The sequence below is a fragment of the Alosa pseudoharengus genome, unplaced genomic scaffold (assembly GCF_046254945.1).
Source record: "Alosa pseudoharengus isolate Yale_2024_CS ecotype anadromous, Long Island Sound unplaced genomic scaffold, YU_APseudo_1.1 YU_APseudo_1.1_scf_1, whole genome shotgun sequence".
Lineage (NCBI taxonomy): Eukaryota > Metazoa > Chordata > Actinopteri > Clupeiformes > Clupeidae > Alosa > Alosa pseudoharengus.
Window position 1 is genome coordinate 20,140,339 of NW_027468564.1, and position 23,868 is coordinate 20,164,206.

General features: G+C 41.0%; 1 protein-coding gene across 2 annotated transcripts; it reads right to left on the reverse strand.

Moving 5' to 3' along the window:
* Window positions 1-1,816: 1,816 nt before the first annotated feature.
* Window positions 1,817-23,667, reverse strand: LOC143123098 (uncharacterized). Of its 2 annotated transcripts, none has more exons than XM_076284240.1 (11): window positions 23,578-23,667; window positions 17,942-18,144; window positions 14,125-14,208; window positions 12,967-13,006; window positions 12,719-12,794; window positions 12,435-12,512; window positions 11,565-11,770; window positions 9,761-9,946; window positions 8,965-9,175; window positions 7,153-7,336; window positions 1,817-3,378 (listed from the first exon to the last, which is right to left on the reverse strand). In XM_076284240.1, exons 2-11 carry the CDS (start codon window positions 18,017-18,019, stop codon window positions 3,298-3,300), a joined length of 1,224 nt encoding a protein of 407 aa, XP_076140355.1. In that variant the 5' UTR covers window positions 18,020-18,144; window positions 23,578-23,667; the 3' UTR covers window positions 1,817-3,297. The 2 variants fall into 2 exon arrangements, with proteins under 2 accessions (XP_076140355.1, XP_076140346.1); XM_076284231.1 differs by having other exon boundaries at window positions 12,967-13,039.
* Window positions 23,668-23,868: the final 201 nt, after the last annotated feature.

The window sequence follows — 23,868 nt, forward strand, 5'->3', positions numbered from 1 at the left end:
CTACAGGCAGTATCAAAAACAACAAACAACAGGCAACAAACTAAAATGGGTAGTTTCACAATCATTATCCACATGTATGGCTACGTTTATGTGGTACACGGATTTTGAGATACACACATACACGTTTTCTTTTCTATTAACTTTAAAACTACTGCCTACTTGGACTGCCTGGAATTGTTTGTCATTTTCTTCACATAATGTTCATAATAGAGGTCTCAATAAACCATACAAACAAGTCAAACCAAAGCAGTGATTTACTATAATGTCTGTGTGTGTGTGTGTGGTCTTATTATACTCAGTGAAGATGTTCCATTCCTCATGCTATTGGTTGGGGACTTCCCATAGGCAAACTAAAGAACTTTGCATGACATCCCCGCGTCCTGTCCATACAACCTACGTGTTATGCGTCTCCCTTTGATTGGTTTGTTTACATGTCTGACGTTGACATTTTCCTACCTAAAACACCTCTTTTTCTTATGGTTTCACATAGCCTACCACTGCTGCCGCAGATTTCTTTTTAGCTTCAGAATTCAGATAGCATGGCTCTGCTGTCCTTCCCCTCCCTCCCTATCCTCTCAAAAAATGTTTTGGATGTCAGTATTTTAGATCAGATTGTCAGACCAGATTCTAATTAAATGGACTAGCCTATCTCCTCTCCCTTTATGCGTCCACGGCTCATTTTAGGCTATTTATTATCCGTTATTTGATAGCTAGTTGCCTGAAGTTCCTGTAATTGGTCCGAAAGTCTGAACCATCCAAAAAGTGTTTTCATACTGCAAATAAACTGAACCATGGGTTAGGTCGGACCAAATGTTGGTCTTTTGATCTGGACCTTGGTCCGTGGCACCTTTCTCACCTACAATTTTGGTTCGGACCAAACTGGAAAGTCCAAAGGGTTGGACCAAATGAGGTAGATGTGAAAGTCCCCACTTCTTTCCGCCACATATCAACAAATTTATAAACTTGCAGGACAAACTGCCATTACTAGTTCTAAATGGATAGTTGCTATGGCCAAAGGCCAGTCGTTAGTTCTAAATGGATGGTTGTTAATTATGTATGCACATGCCCTTGTTTTTTTACCACAGTTCTCTAAAGGAGATTAAACCAGGAAGTGTTTCAGCAAACGTCCACAGATCAGTTCTGGTCCCGTTTCAAACATAAGATAGCCTAGCCGCAAGTGCTTTTGAAGGCATGACTTTTCCCTGCAGCAACGGTTGCCACTTGTAAACAAAACTAAAGTTTGACGGTAGGTAACAGATGAACAATGCAGGCCATTCTTATCTAAGAAGTTCTTAAGTGGGAAATAAAGAAGTTCCTATAAGAAATATGACCATTCTTACAAAAATATTGGTGAAAATCATTTAAGAAGATTCTTAGGAACTTCTTATTTATTTTCTTAGGAATCCACATAAGATTCATCTTAAGAAAATGTTTGTGAATCCGGCCCCTGATGCTTTGTTCGGCTTTGTACTCTTCAGAATGATTTCATCCTCGGTGTCCATACTATCATTGTCATGAGCTTGGCTGTTAGCTCCTCCCTCTCCTGTGTATGATCAGGCTGGTCAAACCTGCAGTAGAACTGATCGAGGTCCTCTGCCATAGTTACACAGTCTTCTGTCCCATTAGTGGATGGTGTTGAATTATTGGGGAGACGTTTAGGAGAGTGGGTGTACACATCCAAGGAAGAGGGAGAGACCCACAAGTGCCTTCTTTTGTTTACATCAAAAGACTCGCCACATCAAAGGCATGAACTCTAATCAAAACTCCACTGTAACTTGCATTGTGTTTGACTGGACTGATGATTGACTATGAGACGTGGATGAAGAAGCTTTTATTTGCCTGCATGGGTCAGGAAATACATGACTGAAAATGAGAGCATTTAGAGAGGGTTACATTACTCTTGATATGCTTTACAAGTTTCTACAAATATTACTAATTCCAATTACTTTATTAGGACAATTACTTTTATTACAAAAGTATGAGGTGTGTCAATACAATAATACATTCCAATTGGAATAATGTGGCATAAAATTACTCGGCGTATATTTCTAATCTGTCTGTTAAAACCTGTTATTTAATCTAAATTCTTATATGGTGATTATACAGTAAAATACATAAAAATGAAACAATATGAAAACATTCAATAAGACAGTGAATTCGATTTACCACATACAAATACAAACACTACTTCAGCCAGCGCTCATAAGGAGGTAACCACTCCACCCTTGTGGTCATACAGCGGTACTGCATTTAGAATGTGACAAATAATGTGGCAAACTACATAAAAATTGGCTAGCGTAAGATATCGTCCCCTTAGAATTATAGGGTTCTATCTACGTTCTGAGATATTGAGCTTCGAGGTTTTAGAATTCCATAGAGTTATACTGATAAGTGGAACAAACCTCTTCAGATATAATGTCCAAAAATGCATACAACTACAAGAAACACCTCACCTCATCTTCTTAAGGTGTCACAGAATACGAATATGTCAATAACTCAATTTTGACAAAAATGTCAGATAGAACCTTATAATTCTAAGGGGACGTAATCATCTTAAATTGGCTAGCGTAAGATAGCCTAATCATCTTTGCAGCAACTGTGCTGCCCTACATATGGATAAGCCTATATTTTTTCAGACTACATAAAAAATACAGTTTTACCTACAAACGATTACACGTCAATATCAATACATGTAGGCAAATTCAAATGAAAAAAAAAAACACTGCGAAAAAGTTGCTTCCTAAGCGGGATTCGAACCTTCCACTCAAAAGCTGTAGGCGAGAACTGGCCTGCCGCTGTGGCCATGCAAGTGGCATTTTTGTGCTTACAAGCACTTTGTCATCTATTTAATCAACCACCTACGGTTTGGTTCAGCGAAATGATATATAAGTATATATAATAGACAACAACAATGCATGGCAGACACATTTAAAATGACAGCAATGTGCATACACTGGATAGTTTTAAGGCTACCCAAACAAACAACATATTAAACTACATAATAGCCAACTTTGGTGTGGTCTGTTTTGGCGAAAGCAGGTCAATTTCAGTGATTGTGGGAGGGACTGGAGGAGGTAATTGTCATTTGAGGAAAACGCTCTTTGTGCACACACGGCGTAACAGACGACGTAAAGAGTGCATACAACAGCGTATTATACACCACTCCTGAAAAGCATCAGAGCTGTGTAAAAAGCAGTGCAGTTTCACTCATTTTACGGCGTCTGCTCTAATCGCTCAGTAATAAGCGGCGTAAAAATGTCGCTATTGACGGTGGTTTTATCTTAAAACCTGCAAGAACTAGATGTAATAGTGGCATGATTGACTTGCCATACTATGGATACTCCTCTTCCACACTCGCTTCAGCATGTGCTGCCCAAACTGTAAACACACACACACACACACACACACACAGAGGACAACAAAAGTGAGACACACCAGCCAATCCATGCCCATGGCCGGATGCACATGTGAGAAAATTGCATTTACACCAAGTCACTTTCACTTCTGTGGCTGAACAACTAAAATGCAGTAGGAATTGATGAGGTCAGATGTACCGATGTTTATGTTTAATACACCTTCATTTTTGAAATGAGAAGGTGAAGGAGAAATTTTGGATTACTAACATTTTTTTTTATTCTTTGTATGTCTTCTATACATTCAATACTGTGCATCAATTTTGCTTTATCTGTCATTTGCTCTCTCCATGTCATGATTTTCTAATAAAGGTCATGCGACCCCCTTTGTCGCGGGTTAAGGGTATTCTGCCTTAGGCAGTAATATTAGGAATATCCCGACAGGAACTAGACTATGGCAAGAGAATGCTGAAGGATGTATATGTATTGTATTGACCAATTATCTACTTACTTGGAATAGCCACATGACTTGCGTATGACGCATGGATCACATGCTATGTCCAAGAAGTGTATATGTATTGTTGTATTTCTGCATGTATGAGGATTTTTGGAAAAGACCATTGTACTCATGTGATTTGTATTACCAATGTAATTAACATGTATAAGATGGGGCTTCGCCCTAGAGAACTTTGAGTAGTGTTACTGGAACATGCTGTTGCTAGTGACCTGCTTCCGGTATCGTGAATAAACCTGCAGTGGTTCCTCACACCTGAGTGTTGCCTGGATATTTTTGACCTCAAAGGAACTTTGATTTAATACACTGATATGATTGTGTTTGGGGTCACAATCCAGCAACTTTTGGCTTCTATAAAACCACTGACTTTTAGTTTTGTCTGGTGGACTACTTACTCCGAAAATGCACTCAAAGTGTACACATCGAGTCGAGTCCGGTGCGATTATTTTAATATTTTGCATTCTATTTCATGCTCATGTCACCCAGGTTCATGCATCAACTTTCAGTAGGCTAAGCTTTAGACTAGCCTATTGACTTCTGAGTGAATGGTGGAATTGCCAAATGTAGCCAAGAAAGAGATAGTTTTGGAGGTGCACACAGCCCTCCGTCCAGACATTGTCTTGTGGTCAACTGAGGGCAAGAAAATAATCCTGGTTGAGCTGACAGTTGCCCATAAGAGGAAGGCCTTTAAGTACCCTTCTTCAGGGGCCTCATTTGTAAAGCGTTCTTACGCACAGATTTGATCTTAGACCATGCGTACGCTCAAATCCATGCCAACGCTCAGATTTATAAAAGCCGTCTTTGACGTGGAAAAGTGCTTATCTCCACGTCAGGTTCAAACCTGACGTACGACCATTTCCTTGTGGTAATGCCGGGGTACTGCAAGTAATCTGAGGTCTAAGTGCGATCAAAATTCCAAGACCAACGATCTCATGTCTTTCTTTGCCATATGCATGATCAATATCAGAAGATTTTAAAGACATTTTTGGACGCAGCTTAATGTTTCACGGTTTAGCATAAAACTGCTAATGAGAACTATAGCCCACTTAAGAAAGTGAAAAAACATATAGCTTACTTATTTCATAATATCTAAAAAAAACACTAAGACCTATGATTGAAACATTCTTACAGGTGATCTAGTATATTTAGTGTTCTCACCAATCTAATATTGACCACAACATGTCCAATTGCCTTCGTTTAGGAGAGGAAAAGTACATTCGTGCCAGGGATGTAGTGGTAAAATAAGAGGTGGGTGAACTATGAATTCTGCGATTTCGGTGGGGTGGACTGCGCCATGCGGTATCGGATTTTTAAAAAAGGCATTCAGAACATGTTTGATAACGGTGGAGGTTATTGTACAGTATTGGGAATATAGGATAGCATTGGAGAATACAGTTTTGAATGTTAAAAGTGAATAAACGCTTTTGAGAGGTGGATAAACTCTAATAAGAGGTGGGTAGGCCTAAACTCTATTTCTGAAATTTCAGAGGTGGATAAACTGCGTTTACTCGCGTTTAGCCTCCACTACATCCTAATTTGCGCTCATAGGCCTATTCCCAGCTTCGTAACAGAAAAGTAATATTTGAATGTAAGCTACACAATGTAGGCTATAGATATTTTATATCATATATAGCCTACACAACCAAGGGACGGAAGTTATTCTCTGAAAGCAGGGCATCTTCATATTTAGTGTTGCGTCGGAGTTGCGTAAAGAGGTGCAGAGCGCGCACCTTTTTGCTTTTTGTGACTGGCAGTGCCCGAGATCAGATGACAATACGTGAGTTGAATAATGTAGGATAAAATATAAAGGTAAGCCTAAAGCAAACAATAAAGGACAATGTTTAAGCCATTGGACATTATTGAAAGAAAATGATAGCAAAGATATGCAGAATGAATGAATAGCCTAATGACCGGCGAACTAGGCTACTTTTTCAGCAAAAACATAGCCTACCCTAAAAGAAACATTAGGCCTACATGACATATCACGCTTATAATTTAGTCCTCTGTTTTGTAGGCTAAATCAGCATATTACCCTGGGTCATATTGGAAACGTACAGGAGCCTACTGTACCATAACGTACAGGATTATATAGGCCTAGAGGTGAACGTGAAGCGAAATGACATTGGTGGTAACCCTGTACATAGCCTAATGCTGTCGTCAGCAGCATAACCTATATAACAAGTATATAACAAGGGCTATATTATCATGTGCTGCATCCAGCTATGCATTCAAATGTCTAAGCAATGGCCTATTCTAAAACGTCCATTCCATGAATGAATGTCATATTTTTTCATGCCCATCTGTGCAGTGAGAAGCTCTCATCTAATTTCATTCTTTTTGGTTGGGTATGAAATGATGGGACGGTGGTAAGAAGTGGGGAAAGCTGTCTGTGGAGTTTACACTCTTGAACACCTGGGAGTAGGGATGTAACTGTTACCGGTGTATTGGTAAACCACAATAAAATTCTCGACGATAACAATTACCGTTTTGAAACGTGTGTGGAATTCTTTCCAGCATCATCTGAGACCCCCAAAGTAGGTGCACAGGCACAGCATGCAACATGGGCTCATGTGTTTGCAATCATCCTGAAATAGGCTATGTGTAGCAGTGGCACCTGATTTCAAACACAAATAAACCTAGCTAGATTTGTGGATCTGCGGTGCAGTTTGCAGGCCTGCTCTCACAGGAATGGTTCTCCATTGATATGAATAGGGTAGGATAAGTGGCATAATACTTTTGAGCGTTTTAACTTTTTTACCACTCTTTTTATATGAATGCACAGCTGTAACGTAAACTCTTTGTAACTTTGGCATATGCGCCTATTAATGAGACTAGTCATCGTTGGCAGCAAGATCAAGATTCTGTCACCTTTTTCTGCTCGTCGTTCTACTTGTGACATCAATGGAACACTGCAAACTCATTACTTGATTGGTCAGGAGCTCTTTTTCACATGCGAAATTTCACATCAAACGAGACTGTTCCGAAAACTAATTTTGTCCTCGGTGTGTACAGATGAATTAGAATACATGTGTTTAATAGCCTGCATAATTTTGTGCAAATATTTTGTCGGACTTGTGTGTACGGGCCTTAAAGATTAACATGTTTTATGACACAATTTCTCTGGGCCTACAGACTCAGCCAGCAGAAGAAAAACATAGCTATCAGTGAAAAGCTCTAGCCTAGAAATCCAGACGCATCCTAGCGGCAGCAAAAAAACGTATTACTTTAGTGTAAATATTGACAACAATTGATGACAATCAGTGATTAAGGTGGTTGTGTCCTCACCAGAGGCGTGTCCGTGTGGGGTTTGGGCTTGGGCTCAGGGAAAGGCAGGTCGAAGTTGCCCTGGTTCTCGCTCTCCTCGCGGTGCCAGTTGCGGGCAAACTTGTTCTTCAGGGCCTCAGCTATGAAGCCAGCATCATCTGTCGGGTTGGTGGGCTTTCGCTTGGTGTGGCCTTCCTCTGGCCGCCTGGACACACACACAGATTACTTGTTTTAAACATTAAAGACGCATTTATGATGATTGATTATGAGTAGGCCTATACAGTACAGAAGATAATGGATAAGTTATCAGTTGTGATTTTAAGCAGATAGCTGCATTTTTATGGCATATTAGAAAGTTAAGGTCGGACAGTCCTGTTTTTTTTTTTTTGCTTAAGAAGGTTCTTAACCACTTTTTAAGTCTCAGATGTATGAACGTGGCAACTACAAGCTGGTCAAATTCTGTAAATGCCCCCTGGGAACACCACAGGTCAAGGACGTTGGTGTTGAGAGAATGTTGGTGATGACAACAAAGAAGCTCCTTTCTTGAAGATATGATTTGAGCCAGTTGATAACTATGCCTGTAAATCGAACCCAGTGTTCTAGTCTGTGTAGTAAAATATTGTGATCAACAAGGTCAAATTCTGCACCAATGTCCAGTAGCACTAGGACTGATGTTTTACCTGGATCTGTATTGAAGCATTAGGTTATTCTTCTTGAAAAGTGGCTTTACAACAGCTGTTTTCATTTACTTAGGAAAAGTGCCAGGCATTTACAATGTGAAGGACATCTGCCGCTATAAGGTGAAAAACAGTTTTGAAGAAATTGGTAGGCAGAGTGTCTAAGCCACATGTGGAATTGCTGAGATTCTGTGCCGTGTTTTACTAAGTGTTTTGTAGTCTATCTAGCTGAACTTTGACATCAAGTTAAATTTCCCTCTATTTGTAGCTGGAAGTTTCAGATGTTGAATTAGTAATTGATTAATTAATTTATCCCAAAAGGAAATAATATCATCCCACAATTATTTGTTGTAGTAACAACAAATGATCCAACATGACTCAAGTCAATAATATTCACTATCGTATTAATACATAGCCTAGTCTAGATCAGTCAGATTATTTTAGCACTGTTGCTGTCTTTTCCTAAATCCTTATGACTTCTGAATCCTGAATCACATGTTCACTTAACCTCATGATAGTTTCCATCCAAGTCAAGGAAAGAACACAGGATCTATTTCTTGACTACAGCCTTCTAATTATTGTGCTTCTTGAATGTTTCTTAACAGCAGCGCATTTCTGCCGAAATAGATGCCCGATAAGTGCCCAAAACATGCACTTACAGCAGAAATGGTAAATATAAGTATAAACATATAACCAAACTCTACTGTACAATAGAGACAGGAGAAGATAAGAAAAATAACAAAACTAAAAATACTATATAAATTAAATTAAAAAAATCCACAGTGTGCTTGAGGGTGATCAAGCATGAGACGCTTGCAGTGACAGGGCCGGGACTGGCCTGTAATTCTGTGCGCATGGTGAGGTGCTCAAGAGAGTGAGTGTCATAGAGTGAAGGTGCAAAAAGTAGTCCAACAGTAGTCCTGTAGTTCTGTGTGCATGGTAAGATGTTGGATAATGCAATTATGCCACTCAGAAGACAGCTTTAAGCATGTCTAGGCCACAAGCCAGAGGTGAAACCATGTTGGCAACTTGCAAAACAACTTGCAAAACTTGTTTTCAGTTTGCATGCACACACACGCGCACACACACACACACACACACACACACACACACACACACACACACACACACACACACACACACACAAATGTCTCACCTCTGGACGGAGCGCAGCTTGACCTTGCCCATGTCCTTGAGCACGTCTAGCATGCTGGGCTGTTTGACCAGCACAGTCTGCTGTAGGCTGTTGCCCTTTGTGCCGCGGCGCTCTCTGATGAGCTCAATGGCCGAACACCTACTACCGGTTGGGGGTAGCGGTGGAGGTAAGGGTGGGGGAGGAGGAGGAGGAGGTGGCGGAGGAGGGGGAGCTGTGGGAATCAGGAAAGGAAGTCAATGAGGATTAGGAGCAGAATTACTGAACCAAAGATTCTGGAACACTAACCGCCTCAATCCTCTCTGACTAAACATGGATGGAAGCTCAAAGTCTTGAGTCTGTTAGAAGGCACAAAGGTACAGATTAGAACATGTCCACATTGCACTTTGGCTGCTTTAGCCGTTAGCCGGCTAACTCGCGTCAGACTGCACTGTTTTTTTGTTTTCATTTCTTTTTCTGACCCACAGTATTCCGTGAACATGATCAACTGAGCTCTGTGTTAAAATTGACCTGATTTCTCTTTGAACACCCTACAAGAAAATAGTTCAGTGCTCCAAAATAACCATGCATATGCTGTATGTATATGCAAGTGTGGAAGTATCATTTATATAGCTAATTAAATGGGTTTTATATACAATATTCTGTCTGTTGCTAAAGTTAAACAGCAGTCCCTCGCCAAATCACTTCTGGGACCTTTAAAGAGTGTGTGACCTTCACAGGCCTGCTCTGAGGTTGAGGTTGAGCTCATGCTCACACACACACACACACACACACACACACACACACGTCCCCCTCTCACCAGCTGTGTTTGCGTTGCGTTCCTGCGCCAGGAGAATCTGGGCAATCTGAGCTCTGAGGCGGGCCAGCTCTGTCTCCAGGGCGCTGATCTTCTGCATGGCCTCATCGTTGACCACCGTCGGACCCTGCAGGCTGGGTAGTGAACACTGGCAGCCGAGCGTCTGAGGCTGTTGCTGCATACAGAACCCTAGAAATGGTTGTGCGTGAAAATCCCAGTAACTGAGGAGATTGTGAAAGTTCAAGAGATTGTTTTGACCAGGATGCCCCCGAAATGCATTGAATCAGCTGCCATGTGATTGGTTGATTAGATAATTGCATTAACAAGAAATGTATGGCCGGATCTAGAATGAGGCTATATGTGTCTTCTGCCCAACCTAATATGTGGCTGACTGACTAAAGTTGCGTCCAAATTCAAACCCCTCCTTCTCAATTGTATTGCTCGTGGAGTACTCGTCACACATATATCCTTTGCATCATGTGAACGAGTGGAACCAGGGCTTTCTGATGATATCAAGTTGCTGTGATAGACAGACGTTGAACATACATGAATTTAAATCATATTTGCATTCTGCACACCCATTACTCACGGTGAAATATCTCACAAACACTTCACTCAACCCATGGCAAGCCATATATCAAAATAAACAGCAGACCTTACTGGATATGAGGATATGAAGTAGGCCTGCACGATTCGGAGCAAAATTCATCACAATTGTTTAGCTTAGAATTGATATTACGATTCTCAGCTACAATTTCTTTTCTCACAAAGTGTAATGTTTATTGCACACACGAACCATGACAAGACAAAACAAATTGGCAGTACCAAACATAGACTTTTTTGGCACCTGTAGCACATTGCGCATTGCCACAAGCCTGTAAACATAGAGGCTTCAATGAATACAGAAAATGCTGGCCATTAAAGTACAGTAGGCTACCAAAAATAGAACATATAACACATTGAATTAAATATGGTTATATTCTTAAAAAGTTATTTCTCCACTACTGGTTCATTTTATCAAACAGGTGCTTTCTTTACGTCCTCCGCAATTAAGCCACAGGTAGTTCGGTAAAGAGACGTTTGAATAAATTAGTGTTTGAATTGACAACACGATTGACAATGTTGTGATAAGTGGGCTAATACTAACTTTGTTCAAAATTGATGCATTTAAGTTAACTTTGCAAAGTTGTCTAGGCTACACCGCACCAGTTGTAGTCTGCATAAACAGTCCTTGCACAAGCGGTGCGGGCTGAAGCCAACCTGTTTGAGGGAGATCAGTGCAGGGAGAGAATGTGTGTTCTACCCTGCGCACTACAATGAAATAATGTATCTAGGCTAATCTATATTTTAAATAAACAATCACATGCTGCTATGGAAACAATAAGTCAATATATTACAGATATTGTGAGTAATGCTGGAATGGATGTTACAGTTACAGCACTTCGGACTTGTAACCGGAGGGTTGCCGGTTCGAACCCTGACCAGTAGGCACGGCTGAAGTGCCCTTGAGCAAGGCACCTAACCCCTCACTGCTCCCAGAGGGCCGCTGTGGTTGCAGGCAGCTCACTGCGCCGGCATTAGTGTGTGCTTCACCTCACTGTGTGTTCACTGTGTGCTGAGTGTGTTTCACTAATTCACGGATTGGGATAAATGCAGAGACCAAATTTCCCTCACGGGATCAAAAGAGTATATATACTTATACCCTCGACAAAACACTTCTGAGAGTGTGTGACCTTCCCGGGCCTGCTCTGAGGTCGAACACACACACACACACACACACACACACACACACACGTCCCCCTCTCACCAGCTGTGTTTGCGTGGCGTTCCTGCGCCAGGACAATCTGGGCAATCTGAGCTCTGAGGCGGGCCAGCTCTGTCTCCAGGGCGCTGATCTTCTGCATGGCCTCATCGTTGACCACCGTCGGACCCTGCAGGCTGGGAAGTGAACACTGGCAGCCGAGCGTCTGAGGCTGTTGTGTATGGGACACCAGGCCCGACGGAGCCTCCGACCTGCAACAGAACAACCAACCAATCAATGGAGGGGAAATCGATCAATCGCTCAAGCAATCAACACAATGAAGTTTAAGGTAAAAAAAAATTAAAGTTTGTGATGTATTGGTTGCTTCCTGGATGCTGTAAGGCCATGTGATGACTCAATACAACTAAAATAATCATTTAGCATCAGGCTTGCATTGATGCTTGCTGGCTTGACTATCACCATGTTTTTACCTGTTCAACCTTTTAGCAGAAGTGGCAGAGTGTTTATGATATTGTCCATCATACACAAAGAACAATAAACAGCATCATTAGAACAAACAAGGATTCCTTAATTGCTTATTCCTAGCTATTCCTATTCATCCAAACCAGGGTCCGCTAGAAGACGGGTCTGGGGTACGGATCGTTAGAACTCTGGTGCAGTTCGAATTCTATCTGTTCCAAAACCAGGAAATAAACTGCTGTTTTTGTGACGTTGCCAATCGATATTGGTAAAAAGAAGCTAGTGTTTATGACATAAATGGACCCAGGTCCACAAACAAAAATGTAATGTGAACAGAGAGCAGCTGGGTCAGGGCTAGGGGGGAGTAATCACACTCGGGTACGGTCCAGTTAAACGGACCCAGTGTGAAGGCAACCTAACAGACTTGACTAAAAAGTGAAAGGGTGTCATACTTACTGTCGATTTCCAGATGGACCCAATTTAATATTTCTAGCTTCTGAGAAGTCCATCTGAAGGAAAGCTCGCACATCAGGACTGTGTGTTTGAGTCAGCAAGAGAAAAAAAGATAAAAAGGCACAAGTTAAATGTCTGACTACGACTAAAACAAAGCCACTGCTGTTAGAAGTCTATACAGCCCACACTGGCTACCATTAGGGGATGAATTACAGAACTGATTAGTGAATAATGTAGTGAATAATAATATGCATGAGATGTACTGCATAACTAGCCAATGCACTCACTGGCTGATGAGTTGCGGATGGGACACGATTCGCTGGATGAACTCATTTAACCCCGTCCTCCTTTGCTTTAAAAACTCTGATTGGAGGAGTTTCAGATCAGTCATCATTTAGTTTTTCATTCAGAATAAGTAAATTTATGAAAGCAAGTTAATTCAAAAAGAGTATTTGATACTGCCCATTCATTAATCTTTGATTCATTAAATATCTAAATTCAAAGTTAAGTCATGTGACATCAAATATGTGTATACCTGGATCAAAATTGTCTCCAAATATCCTCTTGGCAGGGATCTTCAAGTTCAGGGAAGGAAACAGTTTTTTCAACTATAAAAATAACATGCAATGATTCATGAAGAAACGGAAAGCCTCCTTCATAATTGACAAACAGCCATTATTATTTCACAATTGCATGACATATTTTTGAGTTTGTTCCAGTACTCCTCTCAGAATGCCTATCCTCACGCTCGCTCGTTTTAAAACAAAGCACCATAAATCTTTACATTTGCTGTTAATGTTTCAAAAACCATGTCATTCACTATCCTTTCACTTTCAAAAGAACATTCAATCGGACAAGGTCAAATGACTTCTTCAAAGGGCATATAGTTTTACAGGGATAAGACAATTCAAGTATTACAGGAAATGGGAAAAAAGTGTTTTGATAAAACCGTGGATATAAATAAGCATGTCCCTGAAGAACAGCTTATCTCCAACCAAACTACTAGCCTGGAAAATCCAGACCCTGGTAATCTAGAAAGATTAAGGGTCTGGCCACAAACAATGTAATGGCCCAACTCGAGGGGTGGCACCAAGCATGCATTTGAAAATCTTACTGCGCGCAATTGGATAACACTAGACCAATGTTTACTCTGAATGTTTCCGGACTTAGACGCAATTGGATAACACTACGATCAATGTTTACTGACCTCCAACGTTGCAGTCATCATCAGTTTAGCTCGCCTCTGGCCCGCCTATATCATATACGCCGATTTGATTAGTTCCACGGGATGCAAGGGGTAAAAGTAATGTGCATCATTGCTCATTGCCAGAGTGTCTCGCAGAGACAATTCCATTGTGCTCTCGCGAGAACTCTGCATTTCCAGGGTACCAAACTACTGGACTGAGATGTGGAATGCTTTGTTTATTCTGGGCACCAAAAGCCCTCTGTTTGAGCTATCAGGTCATCATTTGAGCTATCAGGTCATCATTTGAGCTATCAGGTCATTAAATGAGCTATCAGGTCATTATTTAAGCTATCAGGTCATCATTTGAGCTATCAGGTCATTATTTGAGCTATCAGGTCATGCTTCCACTCACATGATCAGTACAGATAAGAAATATGTCTGGAAATATAGGTTCTTCACAGCTCTGCTCAATACGTGTTAGACTTGAACAGGAGCAGTTCTACTTACCACATTGCACAGCTTATCAAATTCTGAGTATCGCCTGAAGACAAACCATTCATGTCTTCCAACAGTAACCACCACTTTGTAAACCTGGAGAATGGTAAAAAAATAATGTATATTGTTATGTTGATTTTGGCCCACTTCCATCGTTTTGAATCCTCATGTGCAACCTGTATTTCTACACAAATGATAACGTTTGTACTATAGCATATAGCAGTGAAGGACTGGGATTAAAAAACGGCCCTGGCATTTTCACCAACCAGCGGCCCACACGGGGACGGCATGCATGTGCTCGCAACACACAGATATAACTTCACATGCACGGACATAACACGTTTGTAGCCCCATTGGTGATTAACTCTAACTTTAATAGGCTATGCATAAAGACTAAACCAAGAACATGGATATATCAATGCACAACTTGTAGGCCTTATACTAAGGCTGTGTATTGGTGTTGTGACAAGCTATGTTGTTGTAAGAATATGAAATGAATAAATATCAGAACAAGAGGCTTTTGCGCAATAGCCAAAAGATGATGCGCTTTTACTGTAGCCTAGTAGAGTTTGCGAGGTGGAAAACAAGAGGAAATAATAGCTTTTAAAATGTCAATTTAAATTGTAGCCTTATATAATGCACTGGTGTGCATTTTAAATCTGAAATAATAAGGAATGTGAGGAGGCTGCTATTAACTTTAAAGAGTGCATCTACAATTGAAACTATCAGCCTTTGACGCAAATTTAATAGCCATGCCCGGTACAGGATGTGTGCTTTAGTTGACAGCATGGTAACTAGATTTTAATCGGTCAACGGAAGCAGGCGCGCCTGCAGGTGTACGTCCGTACGCACTGTGCGTACCATCAGGCTCAACAGCGAGATAAAATTTCCCTTGTGTGTGTGTGTATTCAAACCAAATTGGCCTACCATACCTTCCCAACTATGCACAGTATCCCATTAGCTGCATGCCATCAGGCTATTTACCATTTTCTATTACGTAAAGTTAGTGAACACGTTATCAAAATTAACGTGCACACATTTTGTTTGAGCAGGAGAGAGAATACGCACGCAGGCTACTTGTTTTCTTTTACTCGGCGTGGGTGTGCGTACCATAGCATTAATTCCTGCAGGCGCCCCTGAACGGAAGCAGCTGTCCGTTAATGTTCATGCTGATTTTGCAACTGCGAGGTCTATGGCAGGCGCCCCACAGAAATGCTTCATTTTGCGAGTGAGATGCACGCTGCCCCCTCTGCGGCGCGTTCGCCCCTATTTTCACAGCTATTCTAGGGCCGTGACTGTGGTAAAAAAACTATACAACTATGCACAATTCTTGCAGGTAGCACATTTCTTGCTCACCAGGTTTATTTTTGTATCTTCCTATATCTCCGCGGCATCATCAAAGTCCGACGCTTTGACTGTATAGGCCTACTCGTTTAGAGGAGACTTTTTCAGGCTGTCCCAGTGCGTGGCGAGATGTGTCAATTTCCGACTGTAGATTTTCAACCGTAGCACCTTAACTGAATTTAAGCAGACATTCTCTTATGTTTCGAAGTGCATTTGGGGGCAGTTTATTAGCTTTTATAAGGGGAAAATTCCGAGGATCAAGGCATGCTAGATCGGCAATTCTCTGTGCTGAAGGAAGTAGACGCATTCGGTTTTGAAATTCCCAGAAGTCATTGCTTCATGTAGCTTAACTTTTGTAAACCAATAATAAAATAAAAGATACAGGCAGCATATTTATTGTATTCCAATTTCAAACAATGCACTTTTAAATCATTTGATTGAATAAGGTTACAAAAGAATGTAGACTGATGTAAATATTGAGGGTCACCATGACTGTAGTGTAGAGAGTCATGTCTGGTATAAATACTGATAAGTTTCCATTTATGAAAGAGGAAAAGGGAGTTAGAGTTAATGACTTATGCGTAAGTCATGTAACAGTGGGCCGAGAGATATTGTAAAGTCGTCTTTACGATAAATGGGCCGCGCAAACCCGACAAACATGCCGCTCCGTGGTTGGCTGGCCCAAACGGCCCACGAGGGTCCGCGGCCCTTCTGGCATCTGCCCAAATGCCAGACCGTCACTGGCATAAAGGCTTTTATACTAACTAGCCTACAGAAGTCCTATTTTGTTAACCCTCTTGTTGTGTTCACAGTCAAATGTGACCGATTGACAATTATTTTCTCTCAAAAATATTGTTAACTTATTCTGACTATCATGAGGCTCCTTGACTTTGTTAAAGGAATTATCCGGAGTAAAATGCACTTTAGATCGATTTCCGGATGATTGGGGGTACACACGTTGAGTTGACATCAAAATTATGTCATTCGGATGTGTTTTGAGAAAGTTTGATTGTACCGTTTTCAGTCACAACTCGTAGCCTGGAAGTGAGCGGGGCATTTCAATTGCGCCGTTACAAAACGCTATTTCTATACCTCTTCTACAGTTCCAAACAACATAACACTTACGTGGTAGTGAGTAGAGGGTCCCTAAAGCCAAACCGAAGTATCCCGAGGTCTTTATGTGGTCGAATAGAGAGTCCAGAATGAATTTCATCAAGCCAGTACCTTTCCGGGAATGTTGCCATCTTTGACGCCACCTTGAGGGGAAAGTCCGTAGGAGTCTTATTGCTGTGTAACACGCTCTGGAAATTCACAATTTCGTCGCCGTTTAAAAAAAAAAAAACATAGTCCAGTCCATACAACTTCATTTCAATTTCGAAAGAAATACTGGACTATGTTTTTTTTTTTTTTTTTAAAAACGGCGACGAAATTGTGAATTTCCAGAGCATGTTACAACACACTCAGCAATAAGACTCCTACGGACTTTCCCCTCAAAGTGGCGGCAAAGATGGCAACATTTCTGTAAAGGTACTGGCTTGATGAAATTCATTCTGGACTCTCTATTCGATCACATAAAGACCTCGGGGTACTTCGGTTTGGCTTTAGGGACCCTCTACTCACTACCACGTAAGTGTTATGTTGTTTGGAACTGTAGAAGAGGTATAGAAATAGCGTTTTGTAGCGGCACAATTGAAATGCCCCGCTCACTTCCAGGCTACGAGTTGTGACTGAAAACGGTACAATCGAACTTTCTCAAAACACATCCGAATGACATAATTTTGATGTCAACTCAACGTATGTACCCCCAATCATCCAGAAATCGATCTAAAGTGCATTTTACTCCGGATAATTCCTTTAACACAGGGCATCTGAACACACAAAACACATTTAGATCATTTTTATAACAATTTCAGTGCTTTATTTAACTTTATAACACCCACGTGTATTTCCGGTCAAAAATGACCGGCCATTTGAAATTAATGGGTGAGAAAATGGTCAGTGTATAAAATTGAGTCCAGGCACATACTTATTGATCAGATGGACTGTATGTGTGCTTCTGTACTGTACATTAAAACACACACACACACAAGCACATCCTCACTCCCCCTCTTTGCTTCTATGCCAGCCCCCACTGGAACTTTTCCCCAATAGAATCTTCCCTTTTCTGACTTGCATGAGCTCAGGTCAGTGAGGCCTGCAGGCCATAAATAGCAAATGGAAGTACAGAACTGGTTATATTCAATAGAACACAAGTTGATACAAAGGTCTATCACAACATTAGATGACAGTATGTGTGTTACTATGGATTTCTAACAAGTTAACACTAGTAAACATAAAACGAACACAACAGGAGGGTATTGCTGACAAATTGCTCCATCAGTTGAATGACGGAACGACGTAGGAATTTAGGATAACACAACCTGCTCTTTCCCCACCAATCTCACGAGACAACTGCAGGGATGGAGATACTGTAATGTGTACTCACAGTGTAGCGCTTATTCTTGTCCCTTTTCTCATCGTGGCAATGAATGCTGACATTAGGGCAGCTAGATGTCTCCTCCATGCTGCAAAGACCAGTAACTCAAACTCGTTGTGAAACTCGGGTATTGCAGCTTCTTCAGTTGTGAGAAGGTTCTGTGACTCTCTGGTGCAACGGTGTACAGGCGATCTCCATAGTGCCACTAATGTCTGTAAACAAATGGCAAGGGAAACAAAAGAGAAGTGAGACATTAAAGAGAGAAACAACATAGTTCTAATTCCCTGAGCTGCTTCAACCTGCTGATAGCAAGGAGTCTCTGCCTGCACAGCCAAGCACCACACCCTCTTTTCTTTCTCACACTGGCTGCTGTACCTCTACTGTTTTCATTATTATTCATCCCTTCCTCATTCTCTCATGTGTCTTTCTTATTATCTCTCTTACACACACACACACACACCACTTTGTTTATATCTCCATTCTTCCCCCTGTTTGATGCTGATGGCCATCATGGAAGCAAACGGACACCCTTTGCATGTCAGCATGGCTCTGACCCTTGCCCCAGCACACAACCTCATGCTGGGTTGCTGACCGTTGTCTCCTTCCTGTCCTGGTATTATTAGACGACTTTCACAACTCTTCAAAGAGTGAAACATGCACGCCAAGCCAAGCCAGGTATGTGCACTCAGCCGGACAGTCAGATCAGATGACCGAATAGCAAAGCATCATAATTCTTCTGATCCTTAACAGCATCGAACGTGATTCAGTCAATCATAACCAAGGACCAGAACTATCAGAAAGGGCACTCTATTGACATGTGTACATTACATGTTCTATTGCAAGTCTACTGCAAATGGTGATAGAATAATGATCAGAATATTAAGCCTTTTCTTTTTCAATTTTTCAATTTTCAATTTGTTTGTAAGGGACAGTGTGCAATTAAAACATACATGTAAACATTTGATGCATTGCACCAGAGTTAGCCTTGGGCTAATTACATCTGCAGTCCTACAGGAAGCACAAATACAATATACAAGCACAAATACAAATACAACATTTTTAAAACAAAACATCGCTCAATAAGTAAAAAAAAAAACATGTAGCAAATATCAATAAGTTACATTTGTTCCACAGGTACACATACAGTATATGCACCACATGATCAGGGGTGTAGCGGCGTGCGCCGCACACAACTCAACAGCCCCCATTCACGCACGCACGCACGCACGCACACGCACGCACGCACACACACACACACACCCTGTCAACCCCATTGGAGAGAAGAGTGAAGCTAAAAGTATGGGGAGTGATTAACTAACATTGTGTGTGCACTGTTGAGAGATTTTAAGTATTTTTTTAGATTAGTTTTAAAGCTACTGAACAAGCCACAGCATTGTATAGTGTCTGGGAAAAAATATTTTCAGTAGTCAATCTGTTCGCCATTCTGTAATGATAGTATGTTCTGCATTAGACACTGTGAAACAGCCAACATACATCTGCAGAATTTTGGACAACAGTGTTTATAAAGATAGAATGGCTTAGCTGATGGTTAGCTTGTCACCCTTAATCCCTTCACTGATTGACAAATGTATCATAAACAAAACATCTACACTGAAGGTGAAAGTAGCTGTAATCTGGCTACCAAATGCCCCACACCCAAACACAGAGGCCTTCAGTGCAATGTATGCAGGCGTGACATACATATGGATGTGTCCATGACAAGAAAAAAGTTATAAAATGTTGCAAGATGAACTAAAAAAAACACTCTATGAGAGAATTAGGGGAGGAAGGTTGAGAGTGAACTGTTCCACACACTGTCTCCACACTGCAGTTCTGAAGTAATGGCCAACCACCATCTGTCTATCAATAACCATCTATTCTAAAACTGATAGTTCCAGTCCTTGATTGTGATTGGCTGAATCACGTTCGATATTGTTGTAAAATCCACCATAAACATACACCATACATTACCACAGTAATATGGACCGCATTTCGTTCTATATTACTGCACTACCATAACTGATACAACTGATACATTCAGATAGAGGAAATATATATACTGGCGGAAGAATGATTATCTAGGAATAACTTGTTATTTCTAGTTGCTGTGCCTTTACTTTAAACTTTGCCAGGTATTTATAGTAACAATTTTAGAAAAGCAATAAGCCACTCGAGTCTGTAGGTAACACTGATTCTACAACTCCGCTAGCGCATCGTCCCTAACAACGTCCCTATAGCTGTTATAGAATCAGTGTAACCTATGGCCTCTTGGCTTATTGCTTAATTAAACCATGTCAACCTAGAAACCAACACGATTACCACACACTCATTCACACATACACACACACACACACACACACACACACACACACACACACACACACACACACACACACACACAGAGAGAGAGAGAGAGACACACACACACACAGAGACACACAGACACACACACACACACACACACACACACACACACACACACACACACACACACACAGAGAGAGAGAGAGAGAGACACACACACACACAGAGACACAGAGACACACAGACACACACACACACACACACACACACACACACACACACACACACACACACACACACACACACACAGAGATCAACAGATAGAGAAAATAACACACAAAATAAGTGAAAGAAATTTCAAGACAGCTAGCGATACAAGAAGAGGGAAAATAGCAAGGGCTGTTCATAAAGGAGTAAGCCAACTCTACTACAGAAGACTGAGAAAAAAAACCTGTGGCAGAAATGATGGCAGGAAATATCACCAGGTGTCTCAACAGAAATGTCCTCAAAACTATCAAATGGAAAGCGATTACATGATGATATGTTTACGGAAAATGTATCTTATACAAAAACACCATAAAAGAAAGCGATGTCAGATTCCATAAGATGCAGGGATACATGCAACATTTCCAAGTTGATCCATTTGCAATCCAAATGTACATGGAGACCGGAGTTAACACTCTTGTCCAGCACCCAAGAAGAAAGGCCCCTGTGACATTACATCTTGATATCACAGGGAGTGTTTGTTGTAAGGTACCAGGTCAGAATAAAAGAGTCCTCTACTACAGTATGCTCTGACTCTACCTGGTGGTGAAAATGCACCCCCACTGCCAGTGTGTGAAATGCTGACAAATGAGCATTCTATTCCACCAGTAACTTCTTGGTTGATGCAATTTGTCCGAAAAGTCGCAACACATCAAATTGAGGGTGCACCAAATAGAGACAGACTACAGCCGGGCTCTAATCCAGAGTTTTCTGATGGCCTTTAACAGATAAAGTAGCTAGCTTGACAGTGCTTTCTCTATTTGCCGGAATCAGAAGACCTGAAGACCTGTTCTCCACATATGTGCTGCACATATCCTGAAGGCTGTCAGACAGCTAATTGGTAAAAAAAAAAACATCTGACCTAGGAGTAAAGGTTTTGCAACTTTTGCCTTTGCAAGGTTGCAAAACACAACAACAATGGCAACTGCACTGGGGTTCTTCCGGTCCTTATGTATACTGCTGACTGGTAAACATAACTCCAGCCTGGTCAAGGAAAATCTGAAGGCCTTGCAGAAGTCAATAAAAGAAGGAGACATTGCTGATTTTTAAGAAGAGGACAAAGAAGACACGGCCAAAGAGGAGGAGAGAAGAAAACAATTTGGCAAAACAATTATTATTCAGACCCAAAGTACAAATCTGTCTGATGAGAGGTCTGTATTCTTTTGGGTTATCATCTGGGCACTGGTGCCTTAATGCAGGGGCTTACCTGGGCTGAAGCCCAGGGGCCTCGACCAATGAGGGGCCTCCTAATAATAATAATGATAATCAATAATAATAAACGGCCGTGTCCGTATTCGCGGCGTCAGTCATTAGCCTACATAATTGAGCACATTGCACTGCTCTACAATGACATCGATGCAGAGGCCCCCTTTGCCTTCTCTTCTAAAGTGTAACAAAATGTAACAAAACTTAATAAATCCCAAAGTAGAGGAGCTACAGGAGAGGCTGAAACTGACTGACAAATTTACAAACTCTGGAGATAACGTCGGTTGGATTGAAGCAACGATAAACGAATGACGTGGATTCCTGTAACTGTCCATGAAAAAAGAAGGCATAGCAGGTAAATATCGTAGCAAATAGACTGGCAATGAAACGGCTTTAAAAACATGTAGGCCTATTTCACTTGTCTCACTGGAGTGAACGCAGAACATGGACTGTTGCGCAAAGAAATGAATTAGTGATCTGCATCTCCGTTCACCAAATGCTAAGTTTGTGCTAACCCATATTCGCACAAATAATATCCTATGTTATGTTTTCTGATTGTTAACGTGGGATATGTCTCCATGTTGGGAAGTGTAGTGATAATGCATAAGGTAGCCAATGTTCAAGTCACATGAGCGAGCTGCTTGTTCTGTAGGCTAAAAGTATTTCTGTCCCTCCCAATCTGTGTTAGAATGGTGTGTTAAGTAGACAGAATTTCAAAAAACCTCCTGGGGAACCCCCCGACACGACAAACACATGCACTTTTGAAAAGCTTGAAACGTCCATATGTGTAACCCATCTTTTAACTTAGCCTATAATGTTGTAAAAGTTCAACGCTGTTGTTTTCGTGCAGTAGGCTAACCTTTTTGATAAGCGATGTCATAGGTTGACGTGATTAAGGGCTTTCTGTTCCTGTTTATGTAAATGTTTTACATAGGCTCAATAATGATAGGCTACACTGCATGTTAGGCTATATCAACCAAAAGCGCACGTTATGTAAATATGCGGGTCAGATCGCGGGCCGGGTATCATAATTAGTATTTGCGGTTAGGGGGGGGGGGGGGGGGGCTTAAAAACATATAGCCCAGGGGCCTCAGGTGGTATTAAGGCGCCCCTGCATCTGGGAGCAATTAAATGAAAGATGCTACATTACAATCCACATTACTTGATGGCACATGTGTTCTCTTTTTCTACTCTATTATTTCTTTTATTTATTTATCATTATTGTTGTGAGCTGACACACAAGCATGGGAAGTAAGCAAAATTGATACCACTATGCACTTCTGTATTTTAGAAACCACAAGGACAAGTGATTTCTTCAAAATGAAAAAGATATTCTGAATAGACCTAGACTATTGACACAATCTACGGCCTATGTAAAAAGTCAACCATTGCACACCCCAGAACATGTAAAGTTGCCCATGCACTGGGATATAATTATAATTTCTCTTCTCATATGTCGACCGAGTGTGAAAAATGAGTTAACCCAATGAAAATGCATTTGTCAGCTGTGCTTTGGAGGTGATGATGAGGATAACATGCAGTTTCATTAAGCAGGAAAAAGCAATTGAGAAAAACTGTAACCTTGAGAAAAAGTTTGTAACCTAACTTGCTATGGAGACAGTGACTCTTATACATTACACAAGTCGCTACAAAACTGTCAAATGACTAAAGGCTATAAGTGAAGAAATGTGTTTAGTGTTTTGTAAAAAGTGTGTGGCTGATAATGTGCTTATAGCTGTGCTAATTTGTGCTGATATTTTGCTTTTTCAGCTTAAGATTTCATTAACTGTGGAATACTTTTGATTTTTGTAAACAAACTATAATAATAAGGAAATGTTACAATGCAGAACTAATATTGTAGATCTACTCACCACAAAATAGGTTCCTGTAGAAGGCTAAAATATCAAGTTTACAAAACGTCTACATCCATCAAAGCCTGTCCGCTACACTTAAGGAAGTGGCAATAACTTTACAAGCTTTCACTTTTGATTCAAATATAAGTGTCAGCAGGGATGTGCACAGGGAGGGCTAAAGTTGCTCGGGCAACAGCCCGTCTGCCCTTTTGACTGAGATGCCCCTTCCAAAAAATAAAAAAATGTATTTCTGTGATTAGAGTCATCCGTTGCTACTGTACGATAGATATCCGTCAACTTATTTCCGTA

Coding starts and splice junctions, on each gene's coding strand:
- LOC143123098 (XM_076284231.1), bottom strand. CDS start 18,019: ATGGAGGAGACATCTAGCTGCCCTAATGTCAGCATTCATTGCCACGAT. Junction 12,795..12,966: donor TGGAGACAATTTTGATCCAG/GTATACACATAT, acceptor TCCTCCAATCAG/AGTTTTTAAAGCAAAGGAGG. Junction 3,379..7,152: donor CCCACACGGACACGCCTCTG/GTGAGGACACAA, acceptor GTGTGTTTACAG/TTTGGGCAGCACATGCTGAA.